General features: G+C 37.2%; 1 protein-coding gene across 7 annotated transcripts in view; it reads left to right on the plus strand.

Moving 5' to 3' along the window:
- The first annotated feature begins 2585 nt into the window (after positions 1 to 2585).
- The window catches only part of Ntng1 (netrin G1), a 367455-nt gene continuing 346998 nt past the window's right edge, over positions 2586 to 23042 (plus strand). For 6 of the 7 annotated variants that reach the window (XM_071618110.1, XM_071618114.1, XM_071618108.1 and 3 more), the window contains exons 1-2: positions 2586 to 2985; positions 9885 to 10672. In XM_071618110.1, the coding sequence (XP_071474211.1) occupies positions 10427 to 10672 (246 nt within the window). In that variant the 5' untranslated portion in view covers positions 2586 to 2985; positions 9885 to 10426. Of the gene's footprint in view, positions 2986 to 3034; positions 3304 to 9884; positions 10673 to 23042 lie in introns of those variants that run through there. The other variant, XM_071618109.1, reaches the window with a different exon arrangement.

The following is a 23042-nucleotide window of genomic DNA, read 5'->3' on the forward strand; positions in this document are numbered from 1 at the left end:
ATGCTCAGTTTGGGGGAATATGTCAGATCTACCCAAAGTGCTATTCTGGAGAGAGAAAACCACACTTCCCACTTCATCCCCACTGGAGGAAAGGAAGGAACAAGATCTTGAGGGGAGGTATAGTTTTAATATTGCTAAGTCTGTGATAATTCTGTTTTAATCCTTGGAGTTGAGACCCACATGATCAGTTGGTGATTCACTGAGCCTCTGCAGAGGACAGACCACATTTATGGAAAAAAAAAAAAAAAAAGTCACCTCTAAAGACACTCCTATTCCCAAAGCGGGAGATTTCTAATTGGATAGAGCTCCCATTCCCATATCAGACTTACTTGGAAGTGCTGTCTTCCTCAAAGTCCACTGAACCCCAGGAGTGAGGGGTGAGGTCCACAAAGAAGAGGAGGTTAGTTCAGGATTTTCACTTTCACAGAGGAAAGTGAAACTTTCACTATAACTTCACTCTAGCTTGGGAGCCAGTAATCTTAAAGAGGTCTTCATATATCTCACAAGAAAACTTTCTAATTCCTGCGTAAATTTCTTTCTACTGGCGAAAGACAGTAAAATCATTAAAGCCCAGAGTGAGATCTCAGAAGGGGCCTCTTGGTTTGGTAGAGCTGTCTGTATTTCAGTGTCCAGGTCAGGGGACCAATGAGATGTGAGAGAGCCACTGTAATGTTGTTTCTCAAGTCCTATTGCCAAACACTGCCACAGAAGAGACCAGTCGCTGGGGGGCTGTGAGGGAGAGGTAGGTGAGTAGCATTTCCATATCATCAGTATGTTTCAGACCTGTAAGAGAATGGCCAGAGAAGAGAGAGCACTAAGAATGGCCACTGGCTCTTAAGAACCCCTGTTAGGAGTTTTACCCCTGCAGGTAAAGCCTTCCTGCTTTGTCAATGCCAAAGGATAGAAGTGGCAAGGAAGAAAGCAAAGAGGCCCTACATCTCTGCACTGACAGAGGCAAAGGACTCCTTGTGGCCTCTCAGGTGTTGGAGAGGAGGCCTGGGAAACTTGGAATCCCTGACTCCTTACTGGCTGCTCAGTTATACCTCAGTTTAACAGCTCCCCACCCTTCCCAAGTCATCCCAGAAAAATGCCCCAACTACTCTTAACCTGGAGCCTGCATTATGGGGCACCTGACTAATGACCAAGTGTTCACAAGTGCCCATTTCTTACTCTCTGCTTTGTGCTGACCAAACTCAAATCAGGCAGCTTCTCCACACAGGCCCTTGAAATTTAGCCCCGGACTCCCAATCTGAGCAAGCACTAAAATGGGGAACAGTTGCCCTTGTCACTTGCTCCCCAAAATTCTTGGAACACGGATACATTTCTTGTTAAACCATGCCCTGGCCAATGAGTTTATTCCCTTCATGTGCCCCACTTTCTCCTGTGGCTACTCCCCTTACCTAATAGGAAACAACAAATCAAAAACTCTGATTTTCAGTTTGGTTTTGGGAGGCTTGTGGATTTATTCACTATGATAATAGTCGTTCTAATTAAAGTCTTTCCCTATCTTATGTAAGTCTGCATTTGTTTTTACTTGATATTGGTGTGCAGCTAAGAATGATCCCAAGTGAGTGTGAGCCTCCAAAGGTAAGGAATGAAAACTCGGGGCCCCTTGCATTTATCTTTTTGGGGAAAGGTAAAGAGGTCTGCGATGAATAGTTCTCTCTTAAACTTCAACTTTCTAAAGCGAAATGAATTTCGAAATGAAGTTTGAAGCTTGAGCTCTAGGAGTTCTGGCTGGGCAAGAAAATTGCTGGTTGGAAAACACCATTGTGCTCACTGCTGGGGCGAAGGGTGTGCTCAGAACAGTGTGGGGTGGAGACAGAGGAATGAGGGGTGGGATGGGCGGGGAAAGAAGGGGGAGGTACACCAGGAATTAGTAGAAACCGCGCTTCTGTGGGCGAACACCGGTGGGGGGTAGGGAGGAGGGTGGTCTTAGCCTCTGCACCCTGAGGTCACCAGCGGCGGCAGCCGTGGCTAGAGCAGCAAACAGCAACAGCGAGCGGGACGGTGTTAGGACCGCTCGGAGCGCCCAGGTCTCGAGGTAGTATAAGGTTTGCAATCCTTCCACTTGCTGGCAGTTGCAGAAGATCTCCTTTTTAAGTGAAACGTACATGCCACCCCTCCGAGGGCTGCGGCTTCCCTGGGCTGCTTCTTTGCTTCTCCCTTTTCTGGCCCTCGCGCTCACTCTTTAATTTGTCTGCGCCCCTAAGTTTGCCAAGAGCTCGCTTTGGGCTGGGAGAAGGGTCCCGGCCAGGCGCCGCGGGCGGGGGCTGGGGACCCGGGAACCGCAATCCAGAAGCATCGTTGGCCATGTATATTTCATCAAACGGACTTTGGGTGCGTCGCGTCTCGCAGCCATCAACGCTATGTGCAGTGACATTTCTGACTTGAGTGGAGGAATGCGCGAAGGAAGCCCGGGCGAAATTGGTACTAGAGGATCTTCTTGGCGCCAATGCTAATTGTCCTGATTTATGTCCCTTCTGACTAAGCTCAACGTCTTCATCTGAAATAAAATGAAAGCGGTGCCAAGCGGGATAGAACCGCCTGGCCGCTGGTTCTGATCCCTGGGAATCAGGAAATCGTCCTGCAGCTTAAAAAAAAAAAAAAAAAAAAGAAAAGAAAAGAAAGAAAGAAATAGAAAAAAGAAAAAAAAAATCCCTCAGTAAAAGTTTAAGGCGTGAAGTGGCAGAGGCAGCGGCGCGAGGAGGCGCGGAGAGCCGGCGAGCGGAGAACTGGGCTGGCAAGACCTCCGAAGGCTGCGATTTCATTATTAATATCACTATATTTTTGGAGGGAGAGGCACCTTTCTCTTCCTCTCTTCCTCTCCGCCCACCCCTTCTCCCTCCCCCTCATCTACCTGTCAAAGTCACTGATCTTTTGCATTTCGGAAGAGGACGTCAACGGGAAGGAATTCCCCCTCTTGGTGCGGGCTCCAAGAGGGGGAGACGCGCTGGAGGCTCCCCACCGGGGCGCGAGGCGAAGGTAATTAAGCGGCCGGGAGTGGCGTACCGGCGTGGGTTCTGGGTCCGCAGAGTCCTCTCCCGCAGTCTGCCGGGCGCGATCTGGACCCCGCGGCTGTGGCGGCGGCAGCGGCGGCGGCAGCTCGGGTTCACACCCCCAGCCTTCCCGTTCCGCCCGCGCCCCAGGAGGAAGCTCCGCGGAGCTGCCGCCGCCCGCTGGTGCGCCGCCCGCGGGCTCCGCTGCTGCGGCCGCCGCCCGAGGCGGACCAGGCAGGGCAGGGCCGCCGCCCCGCGCCGTCGGCTTGGCTCCCGCCCGGCGCAAGGGCAAACGGGCCACACGGTAAGTGCTGCCGGTTTCCCTCTCCTCCTGCGACCCGAGCCTCTCGTCTTTGCCCCGCTCCCCGGGCTTCCTCCCTCCCTCTGGCCCCCCCAGTGCCATCCACAGGCGGGAGGGGAGACTCCGGGTGGGCGAGGAACTTTGGAAAGCGCCTTGAGGAGGCAGCGCGCGGAGCCTCTGTGCGCAAACACAACCCGCACCCTCTCACACCCACACACAAGTCTTCCTGGGTGTGCGCCCCGAGCAGGTTACGTGTCTGTCTCTTGTCTCGGGAGCCCGGGCTCTGGGTCGGTGCCTCTACCCACAGCCTGACAACACACCGCGCTGTCTCTCACACACTTGACCACACACAACGCTCAGGAGGGCTATTCTTGTTCTCATTTTCTTTCTCCAATTGTCTTCTTTGGGAGAAAGAAACTTGCCCCGATGCCAGCCCTGTGGAGCTGGTGGCTACACCGAGAGCTTTTGAACTCCCCTTCTTTTAATCTCCTTTATTGGTACGAGATTAAAGCACTACTATCCCACGTTGTGCAGCTGGGGAGAAAGGGAAATTGAAAAGGGAAAGACTAGGTGTAGGAATGCTGTTTGAAATCTTTTCTCAGACACAGACACATTAATCAGTTGATGTATTCGGCAAGGGACATTGAGTTGCTCTCTGATATGAATCTGTGGATATCTATATATAATACAAATAATACCGAATATTATTGGGCCCAAAATAACCAATTAAGTGATTCATACAAGAGAAAACTTAGATAAAAAAAGAAACTGCGCCCTCTGCTGTTTATTTTGGTAACCTCACCAGGGCACCATTTTTTTTTTTTTTTTTTCCAGAAATCCACTTAAGAGTAGGTTGTCATTTTTACAAGGCAAGAGGGGAAAATTCCTAGAGGAGGGATTTGAGAGCAACTTTATTTGGAAAAGTCGCAGGTTGAGTTCTTATTGTTGAATCAGGTGTAGATTTCTAGAGCATAGAGGCTTTTGTTTCCCCTATTCCACATCCTTCTCTTTGCCCAAGGAAGAATGGAGCCACTCCTTATGATAACAGTTTGTCAATCTTTGGAATGGAAAATTCTGAGTAAGAGTCAGAATTTCACCAAACATATGGTGAATCTGGCAGTAGATTTTCTCTAGAAATAAGGCCTCATTTTAGGATTGAAAATACTAAAAGTTATTTTACAGGAATAAAAAAAAGTAAGATGTTTCCATCAAATTCATTCATTCAACTATGCTTAGTGGTTAGGATTGTCAGAAAGTTTTCTTCTTTCGGGGGAGGGTCAAGTTTTTTTTAAAATTTGTCTAGCCTTTGAGGTGCATCTCTAACCTGTGAGAAAATCATCAAGCCCACATTTAATTATTTTGAACTGTCACTTTGAATGCCTTACCTGCCCCCTTTTCACTTTGGCAAAGAAAAAAGAGCTCAGTAACTGTCCAGGATTATTTTTTGAAAATGAACAACTTTCAGTTTTTTTCATTAAAATAAAATTTTGATCCCTGCTTGTGGATCATCACGTAAAGAAAAAAAAATGCACCAAGGTTTTCACATGCAGTGTTGTTCCAGCTTACATATAAAAGGGATATATTTTCTTTTTTGGTTGCCATAAAATGAAAGACATTTAATCACAAAAGGCCTGCATGGGGGCATTCAGAATTTCACATATCTAGGTGAATTCTATTTGATGATATTTCCTATTGTGTAATTTAAGAAGGGTAATCATGAAAATTTTGAAAAGAAGCAACTTGCTTTATTTGGACATAAAGCTGTTTTCCTATTAAGATTTTTGTTTTGTCAGCTTTCTCTGGAATTTGGGTTAAAATGATTCAGATTTGTTTTTTTTTTATTTTTTGGAAGAGACTAATGTATTTTGCAGTTTTCTTTTGTGTGTTTGAAACTGGTGCAAATATTGTCTTCACTTCCATTATTGTTCTGAAAAACATCAGGTGATATGTTAAAAAAAAAAAAAGTTAAAGCCTTACTTAGTTAGTTAATAGGTTTTCTCAATAAGGATTTGGAGACAGTTTTCAAGTGACCAGAACACCAAGTTACTTGGAAGGAAATAAAATTTCATACAACTTAGGAAACCAATTGTATTTCAGTATTGAAAAGTGTGTACATATGTGTGAATTGCAGTGTATTATAGGTCAGTAAGTTACTTAGTATACTTTCAAAAATAATTTGTATTTTTATTATCCAGAGTTTGTTTCAAAACTTTAGATGGGTGTATTTGAGAAGTTGGCTCTCTGAACATTCCTGTATGAGAATAAAAAATTTATTGTTCATGTGGTAATTAAACAGATTTCTTCTAGGCTTAACTGATTCTGCAATAATTTTATTTATTATCCCATCCATAGACATTCTGCAAAATGTGTGCTGATTTCTGTAATCAGTCTTCTCTTGGTGAAAATAGAGACCTTTTGATACTAAGGTGTGTTACTTGGTTTTTATTAAGAATCTCATGATAGGCAGTTGCTCATAATACCCAATCAAGTATGACTAGAATATGCCAATGATGTTTCAGTACATGGTAAATTCTTTATATTTGAGAGCAGTTAATAAAAAGACGCCTATATTTCCCATTAAGAATACTCAAAGATACCTTCTTCATGACAAGTATGTGCAAAGAGCATTCAATATATGTTAAAACATCTCATGTAATAAATCTCATTATGATCATATGGGAAGCTGCTAATTTTGAGAGGTTATAGAATTTGTGTCTTTTTTTCCTCTTATTTTTCACTCAATGGAGTCTGATTATAGTCAATTTTTCTTTTGTTCCTTTCCATTCAGAAACATGCATATTTATAAAATTCTTAATGCCTATAAAGAATGAGTCAATAGCTGTCTATTTCAGGTGCCCCTGAAGAGCTGAATATTTATGGAATGAATAGCCTACTACTACCACCCCCACCTCCTAGTGAGATTATATAATAAAATGAATGCTGAAAGCTAGATAGAGTTAGTAGATTTACTGGCAATATTTTCCTCTCAGTTGATGAAATTGACAGTTGCTTTTAGAATAGAATACAATTGTTTATCATTTTAATTATTACTACTTTCCTTAATATTTTGTGAGGATTTTTATTTTACTTTGTTTTTACCACTCTGAAGGAAGGGCCCGTGAAATGCCTTTTTACAAAGTGAATCCAAGGTGGAAAGGAATTAGATAGAATCTCAGAAAAATATATGTTCCATGTATGCAAAGCCATTTTATAGCCCATTTTAGCCTTGAACAATAATATCTATGAACTTGAGGGCTGTGCCATAATTTGGCATATTTTTATTGGCTTTCCAAATTTATACACCAGAGTTCTATGGAGTACTCATGGCTTATTAACGGGTATTTTTTTTTTTCTTTTATCAAAGAGGACCTCTTAGTCCTCAGCTCACAGGTAGAGATGATGGCATTATTTGATTACAGTGAGTTCCCAAGGTTGGCAAAGTAAGAACTAAAGCTGGGACAGCCCAGAGTTCTTTTGAAGCTACCCTTAGTTAGGCGATCCAGGCACTTGAGACAAATTCAAAAGCCACATTACTTGGCAATTAGTTCAGTTATGGGCCAGAAGGGATACCTTCAGTATATTAAGTCCCCAAATATGTCATTGACTGTCCTTCTCATAATCGGTTTGCCTAGCTATTTGCTATGATGACCTAGCTTTTAAGAAGCTATTGATATTTTTAACCTGGTTGAAAGCATGGCCAGATGGGAACCAGGGCCATTAGGTAATAGAGGTCATGGCGTAAATCATATTCTATTTGTACATCATTTTATTTTCTTTGAAAACTCCATAATTATGCTTCAATAACACATTCCTGATTTTCACAGAGGTTTTTTTTTTTTTTCCTTTGTGTGTCATGGAAGTTCATAGATTTAAATCCTCACTAATTTGAAGTTAAAATGATTTTCTTTGCTATGTGTGTGGCACTGAAAAGTAAGGAGACCCCGAAATGAAGGAAGTAAGAGAGGCTAAAAATGTAAAAATCAGAATTAAAAAAAAATCAAATAATTATTTTAAAAAACCAGCTCAGTGACCCTCTGTTCCTGATCTGTAATGTACTGTGGTCAATATCTTTTTCTGTGTCAATGGGAGCTCATTAAATGTAAATTCTGCAGACTAACTGAGCCATGCCATATTAGTGCTTGCCAAAGCTTGACATTTTTAATACATTAATAATATGTCTGTAATGTAATGGAAAACTATTAATCACAACTGGTTATATGCCAGAAATTTAAGCTATAATTGGCTGCTTCTTGTCAAGAATGTCTGTCGCACAGTCCTGCAACTGCCTAATATTCAAATATCTTGCACTCCTCTGCATTTTTCCTTGTCAGTTCTCTAAATTCGATCAATGGTGTAGTCCATAATTCTGTGTAATGACCATCATTATAATTCTGATATAATTTAATGAGAATTCGTTATATTGGGATTACTGTTGTATCAGGATACAGTAACAGGTCCACATACATTTCCTTAGTGTCCAAGTTTTTCATATACAAACGTGTGATCACTCTTTTATTTTGAAGTGGAAGTAAAGCAAAATGTGGATGAGGACAAACTAACCAAGAATAAATGGATTTAATGAATAATATTGGTTAAGAAAAGTGAAGACTAATCTCAGAGATCATTCAAATATATATTTGAAGTCATAATCTTGACATAGAATTATGAATTAACATATAATGCTCCCTCAGTTCAGATTCAAAACAGTTTCAGGTTTTCAAGACTATATCGTTCTTGATAAATAAATTGCTGTATATTTGAAAAGATGAATTGAAGTTAATAATTTCTGACCTAGTTGATTTTCACTGCTTCACTTATTTAATGTTCACTACCTTCACACTTTACAGTGTTTGTTTCTTCTTACAATAGTAAACATGGTTGAAAAATTGCCTTCAGAAAATGTGGATATATATCATTTTAACGCCTTTTCAGATTATTAATTGTCAAAGTGTTGAATGTTTCTGAAAATATCAACTTAAAATTACTAATGAGTCTGAACAAAGCAGAAGGCTGTAGTAGCCACAACACATGCTCCTCTGTGATTCTGTTTCTTTTTAACTTAAGATTTCAAAATGTACTCAGCACAATATAGTTTTTACAATACAAGGAAGAGACAGATTCAAATCTTAGTTTATACGTGTTTAGACACATTGTTAATTATTGCTTCCTAGACCTCAAATATTCAACACTTTTCCTAATAGAAAATATCACAAATTGCAGCTGTATGATAACATTTTATGAATCGAATATAATGAAAATTGCACTTGCATCCATAAAGCAATTATTATAAATTACTTTGCTATGGAAACACAATTCAACCATCTGTTGGCATTTCATAGTCTCCGTGGCCTAGTTCATTTTAAAATGGTGCATTATTTAAATATAGTAAATTCCTTTATAAGATTGTTTGAAGATAATGAACTCCCATATTTAAACTATTTAATGTGTATCATAGGGTCTATAGTGGATTTTCCAAAGCTGTAGATTTTTTTTGTCCTTTTTGAATCATTTAAGAAGTAGTTAATAATTTAGACTATGAATATGAAACAAATAATTAATAAAGTTCATTTGCTTTTAACACCTGGATTCAAATGTTAGCATTTGTTTACATTTAGATAGTGGTACCTAGAGAGAAAAGTTGCCAGTTAAACTCTTCAATGAGTTGTATCTGTAGTTAAGTAGGCTGCATTATCAGTTTACCAAAAGTATGTTTCAACGGTAATTTTTATTTTTTTCATAGAAATAGTGCCATATTATTCTGCTTCATGGCCTGTTAACTCACCCTCAGCTATTTTTATATGTGCATTTTAAATTGTGCATTTTACTACAGAGCTTTACTTTTAAAGCAGCGTATAATATTTGCCTTTGGGACAAATTCTCTTCTGTTACAGAAAATAACTGCAAATGCAGAAGTAATGCTTATAAAAAATATGTAAGAAAACAGAAAATTCTTACGAAAGGAAGATTTGCTCCTTGGTTTTATTTTTTTCAGAGAGCCAAGTTATCTTTATCAGTAAATGCAACTAAACAAAAGATGCTAAATTCTCCCAACATAATGAGCAAATCCAAAGGGACAGGCTTGTGCCAACAATGCTAGTTTTCACTCTGGCTAACAAAAGCTAAGAAATGTACAAGGAACTTGGAGATTCTTAGACTCTCTTTGCCAAGAGACAAAAGGCATACAAGTGGTTGTCATTTCTTTGTCATTGTTATAAAAGCATTTATTTCCCTCATTGTTTGCTTAGAAGACTTTCTAGCAGTACGATATGTGAGAAATGTTTAAATCTAGCAGCTTGCTTTCAGTTTAGTTCAGATGGAAATAATTTTTGAAGCGAAAACCTGTAACTCACCTGGAACACACACATCTGTCTTTGCTAGGGAAGAGTTAAATCCTTCATATCAGATCTCCCCTATGTGAATGATTTCCCTGGTTTGCTCATTCTAGCAAAGCAGCTGAGTAAAGGTTATCCAGATTACACCAATTTGCTTGATATTGCATCAAACCTCCAAAATGTCAACATATCATACACTTCGTAATGCATTGACTCTGGGACAATAACTCTTACTCTTATTGTTTCTTAAAGGGTGTTGGTGCCAGAAGAAAAGGATGATTGATGGGAAACAGACACCGGATGATAGACGCACATCCTTTTGCTTCCGATACTGATATCTCAGCGGCGCCTGGGCAGCCCTTGTGAACCGTGAGCATTGAGGATCACTCAGGGTTATCGGATGTACAATGGGAGAGCCATCACTTTGCTAAATTATTATCTGCTATTGGACATCTTTTACAAAAACCAAACTTGATATGTTCTAGGACGACGAAAATGCTCCAAGTTGCTGTTAATGCCTAACACACAAGTATGTTAGGCTTCCACCAAAGTCCTCAATATACCTGAACACGCACAGTATCTTAATCCTTCACATCTGATTTTGGATTCTGCTTTTGAGGTCTGATCCTCTTTATTCTTTTCTTTCTTTTTAAAAATATACAGACCTATCTACATAAAGACATATATATATATATATATATATATACACAAATATACATATATATATAAACAAATGTATATGTAAAATAGACAAAGATTACAGATAAATCACGAAGATTGCAAAGAATTTAGAAATGTATTTGTCAAGATTCCTGTCCATTCATGCCCTTTGGGTTACAGTGTCTTCAGTGATGCAGCCCTACCCTTTGGTGTGGGGACATTATGATGTGTGTAAGACTCAGATTTACACAGAAGAAGGTAAAGTTTGGGATTACATGGCCTGTCAGCCAGAATCCACGGACATGACAAAATACCTGAAAGTGAAACTGGATCCTCCGGATATTACCTGTGGAGACCCTCCTGAGTCCTTCTGTGCAATGGTGAGGTAACCCTTCTGAGTAGAGTATTTCCCCTAAAGGGGTTGAATCGCATATGAATATGAATGTGGTGAATGTGAAGGCTCCTTTCATGTAGAGCTGAATCTGCAGGTGGCAGGTTGTGTTACCTGGCTAGTCATTCTCTGTGGAGGTTTGAACTACCTGAAGTTACATTTGCACAGTATAATTGATGCACTAGAACTTTTCTACTTTCAATTGAAGGTTAAGTTTCAGATTGGAGTTTGGGAATATGAGTAGATCATATGTGTTATGTTAAGGAGAAAATCCACTGGCAAACTTTAAAAAATTGCAAAGGTTTCTTAACATGCATATATGAAGCCAGCCCCAGGTTCCATGATTCCAGGTTAGATTCCTTCTCCTGGTTTCCTTCATTAGAAAGCAGCTATGATTTGGAAGTCCTTGGTTAGGAGACCAGTGAGAGGAAAAGCAGAGGAGAGAGGGACTAAAGTCTCCCAAGATGCTTTTTCAGAAAAGCCTTATTTGCCAACTCATGCAGTCCTTTATCATCTAGGATCACAGTTTTCTGTGCTTGTTGGAGATAATATTTGCTGAAAATAATGACCTAGGTCATACAAATTCAGATACTCTCCTTTTGATAAGCAAAGTTACAAAAATTTATTGTTCTTATGTGTCTTTTTTTTTTTTCTGGGTGGAAAGTTAAATACTATGTGAACAGATAGCTTTGGAATAAAACACTGAGTTTCAACTAAGGACATAGCTGAAAATATACCTATAAAGTAGTAATGAAGAGCTTGGTGATTAAAATGGTGTCAGTTAATGTGCCAAGGAATTCAGACACTGTGTTCATTTCTTTTAGGTGGCTGTTTTTTATTATAGACCGTCTTTGTTTGATACAGGAGCTGTGATCCTATTTTTCTCCATGTAACAGATAGAATCCTGTGGCAGATTTTAATAGTATTCTTACCTGACTTTATTATCTTGAACCTGGCCTGGCATTTTCAGGATAGTGAAACTATTAATCAAAGTAGCATCTACTCACAGTCCCCAGTGAGTTAAATTAGCATAAGATCATCTTAGCCTGAGCACTATAGAAAAGGTTTTGTAACAGGAAACAATTTTGAGCAATAAAGAGTGTTTTCACCTAAAAGCTAAGGGCTTGCCATTTTTCAGAAGTGCCTTTGGGGACTGGTTTGAATTATAGTCTAAACCTGATTTTGTGGAGAGTGAGAAAAAGAGCTTGGCTATTAGGTGTCACTATGACTAAAGTGCCCTGAAAGACTAAATATTTCAAAAAGAGGACCCGTCTCTTTGGCAAACAGGTATGTGCTTGGCAAAGAAGTTATATTTTAGAAACCATAGGCTTCTGGAGAAGTATATTCAAACATGTTAGTAAAACTATAATAAATCTGTAAAAAAAGCAGGTACATGTTGACTTTATATAAGGTCTTTAATAATTTCTCATGAAAGGTCAAATATAAGATCTCATTTCAAATCTGGGATGAAATTGCTATTCAGGTGATAGGTTGTGCAATCTTCTACTCCTTCTAGCAGAGGACAACTTCTGGGCCAACTCTTCATATTATTAAGAACACTGTAGCTCTATATATTGGTTTGCATGACACTTATAATAATACGCCTTTTCTAGCATTGTTTAATAATTTATAGATCCAAGTAAAATAGAAAATATCTCTTTTAGGGTGTCATTTCTGCTTGCACAAGTCCTGTATGATGTGTTCAAGGTATGATTTATATGTGCAGTTTCCCTGGTCTCAGCCTCTGGCCAGAGTGCTTGCTCAGCACTGCTCCTGTCCATCATGTTGAAGGTATACCTAGCATGGTGTCTGCAGCATGCCTCTTTCTCCCATTATAAGAGGAAAGGGCACATTAACAGGACTTCCTTTGCTGCCTTTCAAAGGGACATGGCCTAAGTTTCTTAAACAAGATAATTCCTACCAGTCTACTGGCTAAGTGATGTTGGAGGCCAAATGGGGGAAAAAAAAAAGAATTAAAATGATGTCCTTCAGCTGGCATTCAGGAAAGTAAGAGGAATACTTTGCATCTGTACAGAAAACTCCACAGAATAGTGTCAAAAGCCTTGGTGGATTTAAACTTGTCATTGAGTTTTATAGTTTTCCAAGGGAGAGTGTAAGGTTTGTGAGATGTTACCTATCAATCCTTAATTTGTAGTCCTTAATAAGCATATGATTGGCTTAGTAGATTAAATGATCTTGCCTTTAAATTGCACACTTTAGGACTATTTGTATGCATATTACATGCCAAGTCAATGATAATGGCCTAGTATAACAATACTTCTATGTTTTGGATTTTCCGAAAAACTCTTTTGTTTAAGGGTTCCTGACACAAAAGTATAAAACTGTCTCTCATATCAGACTTGTTTAGGTGCTCCTTAGCCCAAGGTCTAATTGGGATCCATAAATGCATTTGTGTTATGACTTACACATTAGTCCCTCCTTGACACTTGCATCCGCTGAGCTACATTCCCATCCAGACACTTGTGTCCATACCTGCTCCCTGCAAGTCATTATAGCCTATTACATCAGGGTAGCTGCCAGAGAAGCACAATCACTACTTAGCCCCTATATGTAAATGTTTGCTGCAAACAGTTTCACTTGCTCAGCTAGTGACACCCTTATTAGCTATGACTATAGCACTGTTGAGCACCAAGAGGACATCAGGTCATAGAAATGTCTTATAATTCCCATAGCTCATTTGTTTAATATAAAATTAAAGCTCACTGGCCCTGCATTAAGAGTTTGTGTTACTTTGTTTTGCCTTTGCTCCATCATTATATGACAGTGACTATCCATGAACTTTGCAGTCATTTTAATACAGAGTGAAATTTTAGAAGAGAAACATATGATTCCATTTTATAATAGGTCTTTGCTTATTAACCTGAATGACATATTTAATAAATCTTCAGTGTCAAGTAATTTGAAATGTTGTGTATTCATTGTCCAAATATTTGTAGACATTAGTTTTCTGGGAGAATTAAAGAAATAGTAAAATAAGGTGATAACATATATACCAGTTGTACATTTTGAAAGCTACTATGTATCTTCTTTTTAATTTATCATATTCGTTTTAAGTTTATAGTGGCTAAAAAAATTATGCTTTTGCTAAGGGGGAAGAATCTGAAGGGAAGAGGAGAACTAAGCATTTTTATTTTTTAGTCTGGGACAACATGTTTGTGTAAATCCTGTCCTTTCGGCCACATGACAAGCTTCAGGTAACATATCTTTGTCAGGAAACACAGATCATTGAGTGACAAGTCGTTTCAATTTGCATAAAGAGCAGGAAGAATGATCTGAACCCACATGCAAAGCCAAAGTGACAACACAAAGCTCTAACTTGTTCTTTGTGTTTAGACAAACTTAGCTGTCATCTCTCCTTGCAACACCCCAGTGGCTTAAAAATGGCAAAATCATCTGCAATTATTTCCAGCCTGAAGCTAATTTTCTGGATAAGTTAAACAAAAGCTTTGAAAGGAGCCTGCAGACGGAAGTCATATGCATGTGTACGATTTATGGTGCAGAATTGCTGATGACGATGGAAATGGGAGCCCTTCAGTGCTGCCATGGAATTCAGAGCCAATCAAAACTAAATTAGGAAACAAAGATTATTAAAAAGTCTTTTGTGCATGTAGTTTGGGCATAATATTATGAGGTGGACATTAAATGTTTCCCTTGGAGACTTTCAGCATCATTAATGCAGCACGCCTTTAATTACAAACAGAACCATATTACTAAAAAAAAAAAAAAAAAGGAGAAAATAAAGTACTCTAAGGTGTAGTTAGCAATGCCCTCATTGTGTTTACTGAAATAATTAAAAGAAAGGGTATAATTTTTCTAAATAAAATGTCAGAATTTGAAATGAAAATGGATTTTCTGTAGGAAATTTACTAATGTGTGCTGCACTCTTGATAGGCATTTATTCAAGTACCTTAATAGGCCTATTAATGATCACTCCATATTGTGCTATTTCAAAATAGACTCCTATTAAGAAAAAGAATCTTTAATTACTGCAAGCATCGTGGATAGAGCATATTTTATTAAGTTCAAATGAAATTTACAAAAGTCCTAGAAAGCCTTTGTGTTTTATGACTTCAAAGAACCCCGGGGAGTGAGTGGTAATGCACAACCTCTCAGGGCCATCCATAACTTCAATTCCTGACTTGACGTCGTCTCAGGTTGCCATCTGGTGGCTATCAGGTGGGCTTTGAGAAATTAATTTGATAAACTTGGTTACATTTTCGGTGACAAGGGATTAATATCAACTTTCCCAAAACTGGAAATGACATTGACTTACATAATAATTGAATAGTCTTAAAAATACACTCTGTTCACATGAAACATAATTCAATAAATGAATGAAGTTTTAATGACAGTGACATTTTTCATTTGAACTGATTTATCCCTTAATTATGCCAGAATGGAATTTTTAAAAAACCCTTCATTTCTTTCATTATGAATGTCTCATTATTATTAGTTCATTATTTAGACATATTTCTTAGAAAAGTTTAATTCATGTTTGTACTGAATTAAGTTCCACAGAGATCAATCTTTCTGATTTATCACTACATCCAGTGAATCGTTGTTGAGGAGCCTCCAATAGCTCTGTGTTATCTATTGCATCAAGTATAAACTACTCTACCTGCTTTTTAAATCTGAGTTCATGAAGCCTTATTTTCTAATACTTTCCATTAGGACCCATGACATTTCTAGGGGACTTAGGGCTGGCAATCTGATTGGAAGGGTACTACTGGATTTGGGTTGAAGCTGCATTGGCATAACATGCATGTTTTATGGGGGTGGTCTGAGATGGAACTGATAAAAATTAAGGCAGGGGTAACAGAACCTTAAACTATCTCACGTCATTTATTGTTCTGAGATAGTATTTCCTATATGCACAAGTGCTTTCGTCTCTGTAGAGCTAATGCTTCACAGGTATAATTCCAGACAGCTGTGTACAAAGTGAAATGAACAATGGGTATAGAACTTGTAAAACCGACTGGCAGTAGTGAGAATCAAAGTTAAATAACATATGTCCACTGCTGCCAAAGGAAGTAGAATCCTAAGCAAAATGAATGCAAAGTAGTATGTACCCTGGGAACAAGGGGACAGAGAAGGATGAGCAACACTCAGAATGTTAAGGCAAAACCTTATTTTGCAGCATGTCACTGCAAAGGGCCACTTGGAAAACGCTATTTGGTAGCTAAGTGCCTAATGTTAAGCAGTGTCAGAAAGAAAAGAAGTGGGGAAAATGCTGTGTGGGACAGATAAGTTCCTGCAGCATTTATATGACAGTCTAGCAACCTGGTAAATGAATAGACCTTCTTATACATAACAAGATGGACAGGGAACAAAACACCAGAAAACTGACAAGTTTCACATACTCACACATACGTATATACATAGGAGATGCTGTAATATGCTGAGTAAAATACACCATGGCTCATCTACATGTAACCTGGACTTCACACAAAGATTAACGAAAGCATTTTTAATTTAAAAACCAAAAAGTTTAAAGATGAAACGTGACACTTCAGATAATGACTGCCTTGTGATAGATTCTATGAGTTACCTCTTTCAGTCCCCCAACAGATAATCCTATCTGCTCTGAATCTAAAGGAACATCACTTGAAAAGAGTGAGAAGCAGTGTCCCACAATAGCATGATTTATCCACATGCTACTGAGAGCTCTTGGGCCTAATCTCCAGAGTGCGTCCTTCAGGGTGTAACTCAACTTATTTTCTGTATACACCTCCTGCCAATTTCAGCTGATATCATTCTCTTGACCTTTTAATTCTTTCTGCTGTATCATCCATTGCTTTCTATATATTTATACATCTATCTAGTGATATATAAATGGAGATAAATAGATGAACAGTAACCCTGCCTTACTCCATCATTTTCCACCTTAAAGCATCTTATTGTTCGATGTGCTCACATACATATTTATTTGTTTTACGTCTTTTTTGTATTCTGACTCTTAACTGGATTACCACCATTCTTTAAATGAGATATTATGTGAGAATATATATGCTGACATATAATCCAAATTTAGCAGAGACTATACATTTTATTGCTTTTATTCCTCATAGTATTTAATATTCTCCCAGGCAACAAATGATGACATGGTTTTAGCTAATTAATTAATCAATTGAATATAGTATATGATTAAAAGAATGTTTTTTATTTCTTGAGAAATATTATCATAAATCCAATGTTTGTTTTTTCTCTGTAAATTAAAAAATAACAAGAAAAATGTAGCTACTATGTTTGGGCAGCTCATGATGATGTTTTCAAAAGAGAGATAGTAGAGACAAAATCTACTCTGAGTTCTGATAATGAAAGTATCTTTCCATCTGTTTAGACTATATATGAGGAATCTTTTCCATTTCTAATGGAATCCTCTATAAATATTTTTTCTGAGATGTAATTCTCATTTATTATAAATAACTTTGAAGATATATGAAAACATTACACACAACATCAGAATCATTTTGCAACACTTTTACAAGTCTCTCTCTCCCTAAGTATAACACATATTCTGTTTTACAAAATTGGAATCATATCACATATAGATTTTTACCAATTGCTTTCATTTCCTACTATGTTTTCTGCATTTATTTCTCATATGCTATTCAAAAATATGATTTTAATAGCTGTAAATATTCAATTATGTGAATTTTTAACTTTTTTTTTTTTTTTTATCTTTCCACCTAGGCAACTTGATGCTGTTTCCATGGTTTTGGCTATTGGTTAATGGTAGAATGAACAAATATCAGGATAGTGTTCTTTAACTAAACAGATCCTTCATCTCCCACATATTAAATGAATGTGTTTTTAGGATATTGAGCTTATTGTGTTATTGAATTGAGGCTGAATGGTAGAACTATACTTTGCTCAAGGACAGAATTGCCACTGAATTGAATGGACAGTCTTTATGTCAGTCATGGAGGAAGAAGTGTCATGGGAGTTAGGCAGGTCCTTTTCTCTGGGCCTTTGTTTGTTTTGTCCGGACTTGAGAGTCATTTTGTAGGTAGAAGGAATGTAGCTTTGTTTACATAGTGCAGAGCCAAGTCAGGAGACCTCTTTGGGAACTAGGTTGAAGATGGGTAAATCACACCTTGTAGATCACACCACAGCTATACCTGTGGCTTTAAAATGACCCACAGAAGGAAAAATATTTTAGTTTGAAACTCAGTGAATATACACTTATCTATACAGACAAGGCTTTCCCTTTCTATGTGCTGTGTTGTCTGGTATTTCCTTCTTTCTTTCTTTCTTTACATTCCTTTCTCTTATTTAAAAAATGGTGGAAAAAATAATATATTGATGATGATACATGAACTATATGTAGCATTGTATGGAAACTTGAATAAAAGGGAAAATACTATACATATCATCATATAATTTCCTTTTTTAAGCTCAACATTATGTTTTTGAGATACACTGTTCTATAGTAGTCTATCACATGGACATTCCTTCAACCAGTCTAGACATTTAGGTTATTTCGTTTTTATACCATAAGGCTTTTGACCAGTGCTGTCAAATTTTCCACTCTAAAAATTGATCCATCTACCAATATGTTATACAAATGTCTAAGTCAGTAGATCTGCCCAATACTGCAAAATATTTTCAAATTTTCTTCTAATATAGTTCTTTAACACATAAATGAGAATACGTAGTTTTCCAAAAAAGATAAAGATTAAATTATCCTTACTTCCACCCCACTCTTTTAGATTAGGTTCTAATTTTTAAAACTTGACATTGATATAAGGATGTATATGGAGGTGAAAATGGAATTTCATTTTTTAAAAGAAGCTTGCATTTGCTTATGGAAGTGGCTGATTTTTGATGTTTCTTGGGCATTTAAATTTCTTTATCTCTAAATGTACTAGCTTCATTACTTTGTACTTTTTACCCCTTTTCTAATTTGTCTACTAAAGCCACCAATTAAAAAACAAATATGTAAATTTGATTTTTTTTTATCCAAACTCCATTTTCTCTTAGTTTAATCAGTATAAACATCCTTTTTGCTAGAGGAGATCATATTTGTGAGAGTTTTCCACATTGTTCATGTTGTGAACATGGTATGTATTCCTGCACTAGATTTTGGTGGCAGGAAGCCATAGTCTTGGGGCTAGAAAAGCTTCATCTGAAAGCCCACTTTTGGGTCTTTTGTTCCTAATTTACAAACTTTGCAAAGTTGTTATTTACCCTCAAGCAAAGTGTCTGTTTTCACCTAGAATCAGTGCTTTTGGAAATAATTAAGTACTGAAACACATTCTTTGTATAGAGCTACTGGTATGAAATCTACTTTGGTTTTAATTCTCCAGACCAAAGGGCAGACTGAGTCTTCATGTACTATTTTTAAACTTCAGAATTTCTTCTCTTACATTAGGAGAAAATGATGGAAGTTGTTTTACAAGCATAATATTGGAAAAGAAGTTACTGAGATTGGCAGGTTGTAAGTTTCTTCTCATCTTGCTGGGAATAGATAGATTCACATAGTATCTGTTCCATGAAAATTAAAGATGTGAGCTGAGGAAAAAACAAAAAAAAAACAGAATTGGTTTTCATTTTTTGACCTATTTTGGAGCTGACTTCTGAAATATTAAATGAGGAATTGAGCTGGGTATTGCTCCAGTCCAAAGAAATAGCCCTTTTGTTCCAGAAGGATGATGTCCATTGAGGGGCCCTGCTGCTGATACTATCTATCATCGAGTCATGTCTTCACAATGATTTTTTAGCATAACTTGTAACTTTTTGTTTCTTTTCTGTTGATCCCTTTCCTTCTTATAAATGATAAAACGAAGGAATCAAATACACTTCCAAACAACTTCCAAGCATGGTCTAAAAATTAATCTTGTGTTTCAGCAATGTTGTCAAAGTTCCTCTATATTGATTTATATGAGGGAAGAATTCCTAAATGGGTAGAAAAGATTGGTCAAGTGTGAGGAATATGAAACCAGCCGAGAAGTTAGAAGACTGTTCTAGAAAAAGAATTCTGTATTTCAAGGGAAGATATTTTAGTGCGTGCATAGGTGCCAGAAGACATGAGTGTGGGATGTGTAAAACTAAAAATTGTCTGCCAGACGGGGAGAGCTGCGATTTATGGGTCATGTGAAGGTTAAACCGGAGGCCTCAATGTTTTTGAAAGTGACATTCAAAAGTTGTAGATTGATTTGTGGGTCAGGGTAGACTAGGCCATTTACATAATGGACCATCTGCAGGTTCTCTCATGTGAGAGGAGAACCAACCTGTGTGGTCTGCATAAGTTACACAAGAGGACATGTGCATGACAGAGAGAGAATGAGCTCGTGGCCAATATGTTAATCTGAGGTTGGTTGTAGATTTCTAGACCACTGCATATGGAATTTGATTTCAAAGTTTAGAAAGACTAATCTTATATGAAGTGTTAAGGAACATTCTCATCAATGTATCTACAATGTAGTGCAGAATAATGTTCTATTTAGCTATCACAGGAATCAGCACTTTTACAGTGCTCAGCATGGTATCAGATGTACATAGAAATTATTGTATGTTTGTTGAATTGGGTTTGTGTCATATTTTTACACATAATATTTGTAGTTGATGTTTATGAAGAATTTACATGCATTGTATTAAATGTTTGACTTGTGTTGGTTCTTGTAGTCTCAATTCTACCATAAATCTTGTTTACCAGGTGAAGTAGTTATGAGGTTAAGTAAAATTTGCAATTTGTAGAGGAAACAAGAAAAATCCAGGTACTCAGATACCTATGTCCTGCACTTATTCTATTCCCCCCTGATTTTATTTGTAACATGTGTGAGCGAGCACCATTTTAAAAAATCCCATTTATGATTTGGACGATGAGCTGCGATACTATGATTTTGTTATTTAAAAAGCCTTTTATCTGAAATAACCTCAGGAAATTGGATTCTGTAAACAGGGCATATGGAATTCTGGAAATATGCATTATGTGATGAGTGTCTTCATTCAGGGATAAGAGAACCAATCAACACTGTTTGTTTCCATTCTTGCTTTCTTTTCCATTAATGTGTTCATATAAATGGAAATAAGCTGTTAGAAATCATAGAGAGCTGAGTACATATTGTATTCACCATCTCAAACCAGAATAATAAGTCGGCAACTGTTGGCTAGTTAACAAAATCACATTCTTGTGGGTGAGGTGTTGAGAGAAGTAGTTAGCAGGATGCTTTTGTTTTGTTTTGTTTTGACAGTGTCAACAACAACTGTTACCTTATAGCCAACTTCCTTCATGGTTTCTCTACTTGGATGTCCACTAGGTGTTTTCAACTTAATGTGTTTGTTATAGAACTCTTGATTTTTTTTTCTCTCTGAATCGATTCTGCCTCTAGTATTTCCCACATCTGTAAATGGCATCCTACACTCATCTATCTAGCTGCTCAAACAAACAATCTAGGAATTCTCCTTAACTCCTTTATATTGCTCACAAACATCTCAGCAAATTCTGTTAGAAAAACCTTCAAAATATATTGCGAATCCTACCACTTTCAGTTTCTCTGGTGCTAATAACCAGGGCCCTTCCAATTTTCTCTCTAGGTGAGGCTCTGCTGTATTTTCTAGTTGATCTTCCAGCTTCTCATGCCTGTTCTATTATCAAAATCACTTATCTTTTATAATATTATTATATATAATATGATACATGATATAATATAAATAATATATGTAATATAACTTTATATATATATTTATAGAGTTGACCCTCCCTATCTGAAAATCATATATCATGGATTTAACCAAAACTAGGTAGAAAAATATTCAAAAATTTAGATCTGTACTGAACATGTACAAACTTATTTTTGTTGCAATTCCATAAGCAATAGAGTATAAAAATGATTTGTATAGCATTTACATTGTATGAGGTATCATTGTTAATCTAGAGATTATTTAAGGTATACAGAAGGATATGTATAAAAGCATAAGAAACACATACACAAATGCCACTTAGAATTAACAATGGTCACATGTTGTTTTTGCTTAAAATCCTAAATAGACATTAGAGACAGAACTGAAATCATGTTTGTCCCCACTCCCTGATTCATTCCTCATCTCCTTCTTCCAAAGGAAGAATTGAATTTGGTGTTGCATCTAGTTTATGTTTTTATGCTTTTCATACCAAATTTGAGCATTCAAAACAATAGTTTTGATGTCAAGTTTTTAAAATGTTATCATCCTAAAAAAACTATTCTAAAATATGCTTTCAACATTATTTTTAAGATTATACATTTGATATGTGCAATCTATATTGTTCATATTAAAATGCTACTCTCTGTCTCTGTCTCTCTCACTCACACACACACACACAAACACACACACCACACACACACCCCTTGTAAAATTATATTCTTTGATGGGAATTTAGGACGTTCCTAGATTTTTTTTCTTATTTGTTTTAGTTTTTTGGAATTTCAAGGCACTATATGAGAGTGTAGTTTCCACCAGTCTCTTGGTGTGTATGAGCAAGGGTTTTGCTGTGTTTCTGTTTTTCCTGAGGTATGCACCCTGAAGCCAAATTGTTGGTTTGAAGACAACAAGAATTTACGTTAGATACACCTTGTTGCATCCCTGCCAACAGATTAGATTACAAGGGTTAGCCTCAACAAGTTTTTTTTTTTAATTTTTTTTAAGTTATAGATGAACACAATGCCTTTATTTTTATGTGATGCTGAGGATGTAACCCAGTGCCCTCCACACTTGAGGCAAGGCACTCTACCACTTAGCTACAACCCCAACCTTCAACAAATTTTGTTTTGTCTTATTCACTGATATGCTTCCCCTTGTAATATAATTAAATATATTTAAGAAATTGTGTTTCTCTTATTTCCTTAGCTTATCATTAGATTTTTATGATCTATCAGAGCAAGTATAATTAACTCAGGATACTTGATAAAACTATGTGGACCATGGCTCTTAATCTCTCATCTTGGTTTTAATTATTTAAAAGTAAATCACTTGGAAGTTATATGAGCATCACTTGCATATATTCAGAATGGTAAATCAGTAGGAAGAATGAAATTTGAAGAAATAAACATTCCATCAAACTATGATCTTTGTGCAGCAGGCAAAAAATTTTAAGAGTGGCATTATAGATCTGCCTATCTCAATAATCACTCTTTAAAATTATTTTTGTTAGCTATACATAATTTTTCCAAGTTTACTCTCTTCATTATTGGACTATAACAACTGGAAGTCTTGTTGCTTACTTTGCAAGATGATATATAAATATTGCTTCATCCATCACGAGAATGACTTGTCCCCTAGATGAAAACCTGAGGGTGATGTGTAACTGTAATAAATTTGGACAGCAAGGGAAGGGTTCCATTTCCAATTAAAACCAC

This window comes from Marmota flaviventris, chromosome 10 (assembly GCF_047511675.1).
Source record: "Marmota flaviventris isolate mMarFla1 chromosome 10, mMarFla1.hap1, whole genome shotgun sequence".
Classification (NCBI taxonomy): Eukaryota; Metazoa; Chordata; class Mammalia; order Rodentia; family Sciuridae; genus Marmota; species Marmota flaviventris.